Source organism: Macaca nemestrina, chromosome 18 (assembly GCF_043159975.1).
Source record: "Macaca nemestrina isolate mMacNem1 chromosome 18, mMacNem.hap1, whole genome shotgun sequence".
In the NCBI taxonomy this organism is placed as follows: Eukaryota; Metazoa; Chordata; class Mammalia; order Primates; family Cercopithecidae; genus Macaca; species Macaca nemestrina.
The window spans coordinates 52,753,973-52,767,699 of record NC_092142.1 but is presented as its reverse complement, the minus strand read 5'-3'; the positions used below and the strand labels follow the sequence as shown (position 1 = coordinate 52,767,699).

The 13,727-nt window shown below is 35.5% G+C and overlaps 1 protein-coding gene across 10 annotated transcripts in view; it reads right to left on the bottom strand.

Moving 5' to 3' along the window:
- The window catches only part of LOC105494095 (FTO alpha-ketoglutarate dependent dioxygenase), a 445,404-nt gene that overhangs the window by 338,835 nt on the left and 92,842 nt on the right, over positions 1–13,727 (bottom strand). For 2 of the 10 annotated variants that reach the window (XM_011762204.3, XM_071084541.1), the window contains exon 2: positions 3,502–3,559. The exons of the other annotated variants lie outside the window; for them this stretch is intronic. In XM_011762204.3, the coding sequence (XP_011760506.2) occupies positions 3,502–3,549 (48 nt within the window). In that variant the 5' untranslated portion in view covers positions 3,550–3,559. The remainder of the gene's footprint in view (positions 1–3,501; positions 3,560–13,727) is intronic. 10 annotated transcript variants of the gene reach the window in all.

Genomic DNA, 13,727 nt, shown 5'->3' with positions numbered 1-13,727 from the left:
ATGTGGAATAGTTATTCATCTTGTAAACATTTATTTGAGATCATATCCACTTACAGTATTGCTTTCTTAGAGTGATCTATCATCTCTACAATAATTACTAAATCTGTGTTAAACATCTTTGTTTCTTTTCTTTTCCAATTCCATGAAGCAGCCTTTTTAAGCACTCAAAGCCAGCATTGTCTGAGGCTATTTCCAGAGACTATGTTTTCCCCAAACAGTACTGTGCTATTCAAACAAAGTAACTGAAAGAGGATCTCATATTATAAAGTATCTTATAAGAAATCAGATACATATAGGGCACCTGCTTCCTTCTGAGGGATATTTTTCAAAGAATATCTGACCTTACATTCAAGAATATACGGAGTTTGTGTGTGTACGTGGCACATAAATGGCATAAATGTGCACATACAGTCACAGACACATAGACATGTACATACAACAGACATTATCTGTAAGAAAGAAAGCAAAAACAGCAGAAACAACTGGGTTTCAAATAAAAATGCAATTAAATGCATCATCAAAGCTACTGTCAGCCAGTAAGTCACATTTATAAAAATTAGATAATAGTACACCTTGCTCTGGGCCAATATAGTCCCACTCCATAAGAATATGACTTGGTAAACACAAACTGGATTTCAGGCTCCACCTGCTCCAATGGCCACTGTCTTTACAAAGTGCACAACCTACTCAACCAGACGTGGTGGCCCTAAGTACTACCCTCTCCCACCCCAGGATAGCAGCCTTCTCTCACAAACCCATCACAATCAGAGTAGTCAAAGGAAACGTCCTTTTAGGTAAAACACAAATTCTTTCTGGACCTTTTTTGTATCATTATCTAAAGTGAGGAAAGAGAAAGGGAATAGAAGTATAGCAACCAATTGACCTAAGAGACACAAAACCGAATTCTACTCTTAGGCATAATTCTATTACATTTATTTAGTCAAAGTCTTTGTTTTGACTGTAGGTGTTTTCTCATTTATAACAAAAAGGTTGACTTACCAGTTCAACTATGATTTTTTTTTTTTTTTTTTTTTTTTTGAGACAGGGTCTCACTCTGTCCCACAGGCTGAAGTGTAGTGGCCCAATCACAGCTCACTGCAGCCTTGACTTCCTGGGCTCAGATGATTCTCCCAACTCAGCCTCCCAAGTAGCTGGGACTAAAGGTGCAATGCCACCATGCCTGGCTACTTTTGTTTTACTTTTCTTTGTAGAGATGAGGCCTCAGTATGTTCCCTAGGCTGGTCTCAAACTCCTGGGCTCGAATGATCTGCCTGCCTGGGCCTCCCAAAGTGCTGGGATTACAGAAGTGAGCTACCATGTCTGGCCTAAATTATGATACTTTTACAGTTATAATACTAATGTAACACACACCATTATAGATAATCGACAAACCACTTTGGATAACTCACTATTGGTTAATCAATTTATCTGTTTTTCAGTATTAACCATTATTTGGGCCATAGAAAGAACCAATGATATTTCCATGCGCATACTTATACATTTCTCCACTCCATCATAAATTTAATCAAAATCTATACCTCAATTTTTACTTCAAGCTCAGAAATGCCTCCATTTTCCTATGAATATTTTATCAATTCTTAGTCTTTTTTATAGACACAAAGTGCCAGAATATTTATAAATGCCAAAAAAGGTAAGCCTTGAATAATTCAAATGCACATTTCTCAAACCTTGAAATGCCTCCACCTTGCAAACACCACCTTCAGATCTCTACGTGAGAGTCCATCAATAAAGCTAATCTACATATAAAGAGGAGCACAAAAGTATGGATTCCCAAAAGTAATTACATACTCCACCTAAATCAGATGAAACAGCAACAGGCCTGTCCCATAGGTCGACAAGTGCCAGTGTAGGCTGAACCTCTGCTTATAATTAATGCTTCAGCTAAATTCTGTAACAACCACCACTTCTTAGTTCATTTCGGAATTGAGCATCAGACAGGTATAAAACATTGTAACTTATAAGGCTGTATCAAAAGGATAAAATTTGACAAGATTTTTCCTACTCTAGAGCAAGCAGCATATAACTGATCTTTCACTAGGAATTTTCATTTTAATACTGTGAGCAATGTTGTGTCTACGCGACAGCAGAGAATGGGGACCAGAAAATCACCCAAATTAAGACCCTACAGATAAAAATCTGCTCTGAACATCAACACTCACTACTTGCAATTTTACCAAGTAACTGACAAGATCAATTATTAAATAACAATATTTACAAACATAAAGAGAAGTTTTGGCCATGTTTACATCAGTGAAATCAATCAGATATCAATAGTAAATTAAGTTGGTAGCTCATAAACATCAAAATTAAAAATTCTTAACTGCTTTATAAAAATCAAACATTAAGATTGTTTTATGAAAAGCAAGGTCACTATGGGCAAGACTAAGAGAAACAGGCCCTTTTGCTCTCTGCTGTCAGGAGGGCAAAACAACACGATCCTTAGAGAGGGTAACAGTCAACTCCTTTCAAAACGCAAATGCATTTACCATGTGAGCCAGCGATCCTACTTTTGATTTATCCTTCTAATATACTTGTACCATGTTCAGAAGAATATATGCACGAGGATACTCATTACATCATGATTTGTAGAACAAAAGTTTGGAATCACACTAAAAACCACTGAACTTTACACTTTAAAATGGTGAATTTTATGATATGGAAATTATTTTCTCAATAAAACAAACAGATTAGAAACAATGCAAATTTCCAGCCACAGGGGACAGGTGAATAAACTACAGGACATCCACGTGATAAAGTATAAAGCAACAGTAAACAAAAACAAGGATGCTCTCTGTTTATGAACTAAAAAGCTCTCCAGAAGGTATTGGGGAGTAAAAAGCAAGGCACAAAACTCTGCTTGTATTCACACACAGAAACACAAAGGATGAATGACAGACTATTAAAGTGATTAACTGTCAACAGAGGTGGGAAATGACTAGAAAGGGACAAAGGCAGAGCCAAGACTACTCAAAATATTCCATTTTATATTGTTTTGATTTTTGTACTATGTAAACGTCTTACCTATTACCAATTCAAACATCTAACCTACTAATTCCTCACATGAAATTCAGTATAAAGATAAAGACAACATGATTTTTGGCATTGTTTTAGAAAGTGCATACTTTGGTCCATGTACAATGAAGTATTTATTTGGAAAACTATTGCAGACTAGCACACTAAAGAGGAGAGGAAAAAAAACAGCTCTGACAATTTTCTTTGTGTCAAATGCCAACCATGGTAAAAACACACAACATTAAAATGCACTCTGGAGCACAGGTAGAAGGAGCTCACGTTTGACTGTCAGATCTGGCTAACTGCTGCTCCTCGGCCTGATGTACAGATAAATCCACACAGCTGGGCCCTGCAGCACACTGCTCTGCTCACACACTTCTTTGCTGTCACGCTTGTGTCAAATACATCAAGCTGTTCACAAATGCCACACGGAGAGCCAGAGAGAGCATGAAGCCTCAGCTCTCCTACCTGGCAGGAGAGGCAGATGAAGATCCTTCCACGCAGGCTACCGCCCATTTCCACAGCTCTGGCAAAGTAAAAGAGGACAAAAGACCTATGTGAAACACACCACAGCCAGTCGCAGTGGCTCACACCTATAATCCCAGCACTTTGGGAGGCGGAGGCAGGAGGATCACCTGAGCTCAGGAGTTCGAGACCAGCTTCGGGACATGGCAAAAACCCATCTGTATGAAAAAAATACAAAAACTAGCCGGGTGTGGTGGTGTGCACCTGTAGTCCCAGTAGCTCAGGAGGCTGAGGTAGGAGGATCACTTGAGCCTGGGAGGCAGAGGTTGCAGTGAGCCCAGATCATGCCACTGCACTCCAGCCTGTGTGACGGAGTAAGACTCTCTGTCTCAAAAAAAAAAAAGAGCACCACAACTCAAATTCCTAAGGGTTTCAAGTTAGATATCAGAAACTACACCAACCCTAGGCCTCTGCTTTACTGTGAAAAAGTTAAGCTGTATCTGAGCTTGTACATCTTGTCACATAGAGATATGGTTTGAGTCTTACAGTAATAACATAAAAAGATTAAGTGGATTATGACTCATCATGTAAGGGTGTATCTCACCTACAAATGAAGCATATTTTTCATCCCACTCCTGACTCTTCAGCCGTGTCAAGATTATGCTCCTAAGGACACTTATTCTTTATCCATGTATCATGTTCCACATAATACTTCTTCAACTATGCATCCTATTGTGTCAGGTTCAATAAAAATTTAATTTTATTACCTGAGTCTTTTCAAAATACAATGACAAATAATGGCTAATGAACGTTCATTGTGAAAATAACTGCATGGTCTTATGAGGGTTTTAAGTGGGAAAATGACCTAGTCCTTAAGCAGGGTGCTTAGTGGGCAAGGAAGACATATCTAAACTAACACTAGAAAGATCATCAAGAGCCAGGCGCGGTGGCTCACGCCTGTAATCCCAGCACTATGGGAGGCCAAGGAAGGCAGATCCCTTGAGGCCAGGAGTTCAAGACCAGCCTGGCCATCAAAGGGAACCCCATCTCTACCAAAAATACAAAAATTAGCCGGCCATGGTGGCGCACACCTGTAATCCCAGCTACCAGGGTGGCTGAGGCAAGAGAATCGCTTAAACGTGGCAGGTGGAGATTGCAGTGAGTCACTACTGCACGGTGACACAGCAAGATTCTTCCTCAAAAAAAAAAAAAGAAAGAAAAGAAAAATTCAATAATAGCTAAACCAAAAGAAGTGTAAATAAATATTTCACATATACTTATACCATATTTGCTTTAGATAAGAAGAAAAAAAGTATTTCAACCATTTCAACAAATTCAGCATTCCCTGTCCTATGAAAAACTTCCCTCTCCATGAAAATATGGCACAGTAAAAGTAAACTGGATTTGGAGGCGAAAGTAGGATTGAATGGAGACTCCTCGATGAGGTACCACATCGGAAGCAACTCGCTCATTCTCAATTTCCTCATCAGTAAGAGACACTATTTCATAGAGTTGTGATGATAAAATAAAAATTATTCATATATATTAGTGCATTTTACAAACTATAAACTATGCAGATATTAGGCAAATAGCATTCAGACAGTGGGGCAGGGGTCTGTGTAACAAAGCAAACTCCTTTGTTATGTGTTTATAGCCTAAGGAGCCAAACTCTTGAATTCCAGTGCCAGTCTAGGTGTATGATTTGGAACTACTTTCTTATCTCCCTGTGAGATGTAAATTATATTAATACATAAAGCTCTAAGAACAGTGCCTGGCACATAAACAGCCCTCAATACACTTTGGCAACCATTCGTTGTTATTGTTGTTTATTCATGTCTGGAAAAGACAGTTTTATTTCCTAGTTATAAATTACTTATATAGGAATCTATGTGTAGCACATCAAATTATACTTTAGGCCACAGATTAATGCTACTGGATTAATACAAATCCAGATATTAATTAGCCTCAGTGATCTACAAGAGAAATGTATAAAAACTTCCCATAAGAGTTTACACATATAAAATGTGTCAATTAACTATGTGGTGGTGATCGTCTAATTTTTAATATGACAAAATTGCAAAATTTTAGAACATATAAAGAAACTAAGGCCCATCCAGAGCTATTAAGTGATTGGCAAGAGACTATACTGCTGCTTATGAGAGAATCACAACTCACATTCTTAGTTCCCAGGTACAAGGCCACACCCACTGCACCACACCATCCCTGAGGCAAGAGAAATCATCTCTCTTAAGAATTGTTTAATTTTTAACTGAAAAACAACAACACAACACACATTTTTTTTAAAGTTTTAATTAAAATCAATCCTACTTATAGATTTTTAAAACCAATACTTACAGCCACTGCTCTTGGACCCTCATGTCCTGGCTGCTTTGGTAGCTCTACAAGGCTTTCAAAAGAGATCTTTTTAATTAATATTTAGCAAGTCTTGTTCTGTTTCCAATAATGGGAACCAACACGACAGCAGACAAAAAAATCTAGCCTGGATAGAAAACGTCATAATTTAGAAAACATCAGGAAGAATACTCAGAAGGATTTCACCTCAGCAGTAGTGCCATAGCCCTAGACTCAATGTCACACTGTTCCTTTCTAATTAACTGCAATACCTGAAAAGCTCCAACTGTTTCCAAGTAACTTAAATGAGTTATTTAAAGGAACAGCAAGTACGGAATCCAGCACTTCAATGTTAAAAATTTACAGTGTTTGTCATCCAATCAAAAGCATCAAGGCATGGAAGTTTCTAAGAGAATACTACAAGGCAAGACAATATGACTGATAATAAAGAGAGAAATCAACTAATTGAAACTGGTGCAAAAACAGAACAGATGACAAAATGAGTAGACAAGTACACTGAAACAGTAAGTATAGCTGTAGTTCACAAGTTCAAAAAGTTGGGAAAAGATTGAGCATGGTAAGTAAAGAAACAGAAATAACATTAAATCAAGCTTCTAGAGTAAATCCACAATATCTGAGAGGAAAGATACACTGGATAATAATAATTCAACACAAATTAGTTATAATAGAAGAAAAGAATAATGAACCTGAAGACACAGCAAGGAAAATTATCCAAAATGAAATACAGAGAGGAAAAAGATAGGAGAAAAAGTTAACAGAGCATCAGTGAGCTATGGGATGATTTTAAGCAGCTTAATACATGTAATTGGAGTTAACAAAGGAAAGGAGAGAGATTGGAAGACAGAAAAAAAGGCCAAATATTTTCCAAATTGGATGAAAACCATCAATCCACAGATTTAAGATGTTCAAAGGACTTCAATCACAAAAAACAAGAGGAAATAACACTAAAACACATCATAATCGAATTACTTAAATCCAGTGAAAAAGATAACGTCTTAAAAGCAGTCAGACAAAAGAAAATACAGTTGGCTCTCCATACATATGGGTTCCCCATTTATGGATTCAAACAACCACAGATAAAAAATATTCCTGAAAAAAAAAATGGATGGTTGTAGATATACTAAACATGTACAGACTTTTTTCTTACCACTATTTCCTAAACAATGAAATATAACAACTATTTATATAGCATTTATATTGTATTACGTACTATAAGTAATCTAAAGATGATTTAAAGTACATAGGAAGATGTGCATAGGTTATATGCAAATGCTACATACCATTTTATATAAGGGACTTGAGAATCCATGAATTTTTATATTTGCAAGGGTCCTGGAACCACTCCCCCACAGATAGCAAGAGATGAAGATACTGTGTACACGTAAAAAAACTATAAAAATAACACGAAATAAGGCTGGGTGTGGTGGCTCACACCTGTAATCCCAGCACTTTGGGAGGCCGAGGTGGGTGGGTGGATCACTTGAGACCAGGAGTTTAAGACTACCCTGGCCAACATGGCGAAACCTCGTCTATACTAAAAATACAAAAATTAGCCAGGTGTGGTGGCGCACACCTGTAATCCCAGCTACTTGGGAGGCTGAGGCACAATAATCGCTTGAACCCGGGAGGTGGAGGTTGCAGTGAGCCGAGTTCGCACCACTGCACTCCAGCTGGGTGACTGAGTCAGACTCTGTTTCCAAAAAAAAAGAAAAAAGAATAACACCAAATAGCTCGTTGTAAAAAAAAAAAAAAAAAAGGGGTGCCGGAAGACAGAAGATAGTGGGGAAATGCTATAATATATTTCAACAATAAAGGAGAAATAAATATTTTTTCAGATATACAAAAGCAGAAAGAATTCAACACCAACAGACCTTCAAGATAAGAAGTGATAACGGAAGACCTTCAGGTGGAAAGAAAAGGACAACAGATAAAAATCTGAATCTACTTAAGAGAATGAAGAGTATCAGAAATAGTAACTATATGGGAAATATAAAAGACTTCTCAGTAAGTCTTTATAAAAGATAAATGACTAAAGCAAAAACAAGAGTAGTACATTGTGGGATTCATAACATATGAAGAAATAAAACGTATGACAGCAACATCACAATGGCCAAAGAGATATGAAAAGTATATTGCAGTAAAAATTTTTATGCTACATGTGAAGTGCAGTAATACTTCAAGAAAGATTCCGACACGATAAAGACGGATACCAGAAACCCTAAAACAAACATTAAAAAAAACAAAGAATTACAAGTAATAAGCCAACAAAAGAGATAAAATGGAATTACAAAAAAATCAATCCAAAAAAAGGCAGAACTCAAGAAAAAAAGGATAAAAAAATAGACAAAAATGGTAGAATTAAATCCAACCATAGAAACAATTGCAATAACTGTAAATGATCTAAATAACCCAATTAAAGGGGAGAAACTGTCAAATTCGATTTTTTTTAAAGCAGTATGCAACCATAGGTTGCCTATAAAAAAAATATTCTTCAAATATAAAGAAACAAACTGGTTTAAAGTAAAAAGATAGACAGGACATTGGGAAATCGTATTTAATGCCACATAAGTGTATACTTTAAAATGACTAAAATGATAAATTATATGTTATGTATATTCTACTGCAATAAAAAAAGATTTGTAAAGAAGTAAAAAGTTGGAAAAAAAATTTACCCACTAATACTGATTAAAAGAAAGTTGAAGTGGCTATATTGATATCAGACAAAATGGAATTCAGAACAAAAAATATTATAAGAGACAAAGTTATTTCATAATGATAAAGGAGTCAAATCATCAAGAACATAAAAATCTTAAACATTTATACACCTAATAACAGGTCTTCAAACATGCAGCAAAAACTAAAAGAACAAAAAGAAATAAGTAATTCCATAGTTAATAGTCTAAGATTTCAATATCCTTGTCTTAACAACTGGTAGAACAAGTAGACAAAAACACCATAAGAGACTTGAACAACACCATCAACCAACTTGAACCGATATGTTGATAGCACTCCACCAAACAACAGCAAAATAGACATTTGTTTCAAATACACATAGAACATTTGCTAAGATAGACCATCTCTGGGTCTCAATACATTTATAAGGATTGAAATCATAAAAACTATATTCTCTGACAAAATGGAGTTAAACTTAATAACAGATACACATCTAGAAAACCCCAATATTTGAAAACTAAATAATTGACTCCTAAATAATACATGAGTCAAAGAAGAAAACAATAGAGAAATGAGAAAGGATTTTAAGTTGAACAAAAATGAAAATACAACATTTCAAAATGTGTAGGATGCCCCTAAACTAGTAAACTGAGGGAAATTTATGGCACTGAATGCTTATAATAAAAAAGAAAAATGGTCACAAATAAATTACCTTAGCTTCCACCTGGAGAAACTCGAAAAAGAAGAACAAATAAAATAAACAGGAGAAAATAATAAAAGACCACAATAGAAATCAATGAAACAGAAAATAGAAAAGTTAAAAATAAATGAAGCCAAAAGCTAGTTATTTGAGAAAATTTAAAATCTCTAGCCAGAATGATTTAAAAAAACACACAGTAGTTTCAACATGCCAATTAAAAGGATAATAAGGGGATGTTATAAACTTTATGCTAATAAATTCTAGAACTTAAATAAAATAGAGAAATTTCTTGAAAGACACAAATTACCTAGGTTCACTCAAGAAGAGGTTAGCCTAGGCTAAACCAGGCATGCACCAGGAACGCTGTCATTTCAGCAAAGTCTGAAGAGGAGTCTTGCCCAGAGAGTGAAAAGACCTCGGCTAAGCAGGAGATGTAGCTCAGAGGATGAGGACTCTGGAGCCCTGGGGCTCCACACTTTTGTGTTATCCCTCTACTACAGGATGAGAATGAGATGCCATCCACAAACAATCACAGGCTGGGCCAAGCACAGACACAGTACCCACTTTCTCTCTCTGAGTTTGCCTCATTCATTCATCTATTCGCCAAACATTTACTCCTGACCCACTATGTGCCAGGCATATGCTTGGGACAAAATGGTGATCAAGATCACCCTCAAAGAAAAAAAAGGCCTTGCCCTCAAAGAAAAAAAAGAAAAAGAAAAGGATAGCCCCTTTTTAGTAGACATAGATAGTCCTATATCTATTAATGAAACTGAATTTGTATTTTAAAAACTTCCCACAAAGAAAACTCCAAACCCAAAGCCTTCACTGATAAAGTCTACAAAGCATTTAAGAAAGAAATAATAATAATTCTACATAAAATTAATCCAGAAAATTAATGGCTTTCAATCCCAAAGGCAAGCAGAAATGTTACAAGAAAATTACAGACCAACATCCCTCATGTATATAAATGTAAAAAGTATTAACAAAATGTTAACAAACTGAATCCAACAACACATAAAAAGGACAATATAGAATAAACAAGTGTTACCCCCGGAATGCCAGGTTGGTTTAACATTCAAAAATCTACATAAATCCGTCATATTATCAGGCTAAGAAAGAAAAACTAGAGGGTCACCTGAATAGATGTGGTAAGAGGATTAGACAATACCCAACAATGACCCTGATGAACACACTCAGTAAACTAGGGAATTTATTCATCTTAATAAAGGAATCAATGAACCCCAGCCTAGTGGTAAAAGAGTGAATGATTTTACCCTAAGGTGAGGAAAAAAGCCAAGGATGTTTCCCATCACCCACTCTACGCAAGATTGTACTGAAGGTTCTAGCCAGTGCAACAAGGCAAGAAAAAGAAGTGAAAAGTATCCGGATCGAGAATAAATTTTTAAAAGGTAAAAATGTCATTAAATATGACATAAGCATCTATGTAGAAAATTATACAGAATTTGCAAAACAGCTATTAGAACTAATAAATAAGTTTAGCTACACTGTAGGATCAATATACAAAAATTAGTTTATTTTTATATGCTAGCAACCAACAATCTGAAATTGAAATTTTTTTAAATACTATGTACCTTAACAAAAATTATAAAGTACTCAGAGATAAACTGGACAAAAGGTTTTCCAGACTTACACAAAGAAAATTTAAAAACACTACTGAAATTAAACAAAGAGACATGCCATGTTAGTGGACTGGAAGACTCAATAATTCATTGTCCCCAAATTGATGCAATTGCAAACTAAGATCTCTGAAGGTTTTTTTTGTAAAAACTGACAATCTATTTCTAAAATTCATTTAGAAATGCAAAGACTTAAAGTGACAAAACATCTTTGAAAAAAGTAAAATAAAGTTGAAGGACTTTACTACCCAACTTCAAGACTTAGTATAAAACTACAGAAATCAAGACAGTGCTAAACAAACAGACAAATGGAACAAAACAGAGGTCCACAATAGACCCAGATATCTATGTTCAATTGTTTTTTGACAAAGATTCAAATGGAGAAAGAACAGTCCTCAACAAATAGTACTTGAAGAATTAGATATCTATACTTTTTAAAGAACTCCAATCCACACCTTGTACTATACACAAAAATATCTCAAAATGAATAAATACATCAATATAAAACCTAACTATAAATATAAAACCTTAAAACTATAAAACTAGTATTAGAAAAGACACGAAACTCTTTTCATATTTAAGTTACGCAAGGCAGAGATTTCACAGATATGAAACCAGAAGGAAAATCCATAAAAGAAAAAAAAAGGATAAACTTCATCAAATTTAAGAAAATCTGCTCTCACAACTCTCAAAACTAGAACTCTTATACGCTGCCCTCATGAAAACAAAATGGTCAACCACTTTGGAAGACAATCTGGCACTTTCTTTAAAAAATATCTAGTAACACTTACAACATGATAGCACATGTCTACATAAAAATCTGCACATGAATGTTCACAGCAGCTTTATTTGTAATTGCCCAAAACTGGAAACAACCCAAATGTCCATCAACAAGTGCACAGATAAAGAAATCGCAGTATATGGAAAAAAAGAAAAAGAAATTATGGTATATCCATACAATAGTTCACCAATCAGCAATAAAAGGAATGAATTAGTGAAGTATACAACAACATGATGAATCTCAAAATCACAATGCTGAGTGAAGGAAGACAGGCCTCCGCTTAAACCTCCAAAAAAGAGCACACAGTGCAGAGAATTTTTAGGACAGTGAAACTACTTTGTGTGATACTGTAACAGAGTGGCAAGTACATGTCACTATACATTTGTCCCAGGCAACAGAATATATACCACTAAAAGTAAACCCTAATGGTTCATTAAACTTATGCACATTGGGTGATAATGATGTGTAACCGATGTACCACTCTAATGGTGGATATTGACAACAGTGGAGGGTGGGTAACAGAGCATGTGTGGAGGTAGGGAGTATATGAGAAATCTCTGTGCCTGTCTCACAATTTTGCCAGAACCTAAACCTACTCTAAAAACACAGAATCCATTTTGTAAAAGGGAGAGAGAGTGCGCGTGCAAAAGCATATACTGTATGAGTGATTCCATTTCTGCAAAATTCTAGAAAATGCAAACTAGTCAATAGCGACAGAAAGCACATTAGTGGCTGCCCAGAGCCACTGAGGGAGAGAAGGAAAAAAGGATTTCTGAGGGACACAGATTAGGAGTGATAATGAACATGTCTCCTAATCTTGATTTTGGTGGTTTAACAAATATATGCATATGTCAAAACTTTAAATATGTGCAGTTTATTCTATGTCAACTCTACCCCAATAAAACTCTTTAAAAAGGGAAGAAGAGTAAGTAAGGATTACTTAAATTTGGTTTAACTTGCCTATAAAACTGGGCCTGCTGTCATTTGACAGATGGACTTTTCATTATCATTCAATTTATTTCATTGTTTTATTCAGATTTTCTACTTCTTGAAGCAATTTAAATAATGCCTATTTTTCTAGGTATGTATCAAGTTCATCTAAGTTAGTTCTCAAATGTACTGTATTTTCTTAGATATTAGTAATTCATGTAGTATGTCCCCTTTTGTGTCCCTAATATTGGATCACACATAATTTACTTCCTCCTTTCTCACATTCTCATCATTCTCCAAAGTTTTAGTTTTATATTCATTTTAGAACAAAAAGTAGTATTTAAAACCAATAACTTAGTGAATTTTCCAATACATTTTATCAATTTCTATGCCCACCCTTGTTTGTTTGCTTGTTTTAGTTAAAAACCAGGCCAGGAGCAGCAGCTCACTCCTACAATCCCAGTACTTTGGGAGGCCAAGGCAGGCAGATCACCCGAGGTCAGGAATTTCAGATTAGCCTGGCCAACATTGCAAAATCCCATCTCTACTAATAAAGTCCAACATTAGCCGGGTGTGGTGGCACATGTCTGTAATCCCAGCTACTCAGGAGGCTGAGGCAGGAGAATCACTTGAACCTGGGAGGCGGAGGTTGCAGTGAGCATCGCACCACTGCACTCCAGCCTACACAACAGAGTGAGACTCAAGAAAGAAAAGAAAAGAAAAGAAAAGAAAAGAAAAGAAAAGAAAATAAAAGAAAAGAAAATAAAAGAAAGAAGGAAGGAAGGAAAGAAAGAAAGAGAGAAAGAGAGAAAGAGAGAGAGAGAGAAAGAGAGAGAGAGAGAAAGAAAGAGAAAGAAAAGAAAAAAGAAAAGAAAAAAAAAAAAAAGAAAAGAAAAGAAAAGAAAAGAAAAAAGAAGACCTTACCTCTGGTTTCACTTTTCTTCTTGCTAAAGAGCAGCATTTAACAGTTTCCCTGGTGAGGTTTCCACGGATGGTAACTTTCTAGGTCTTTCTTTGTATCTGAAAGTATCTGCATTTTTCCTTCACTTTTGAATCAAAGACTAACTGGGTTTAAAAATCAAAATTAACTATAACTTTCCCTTAGCATTTTGAATATATTAGTATATTATTC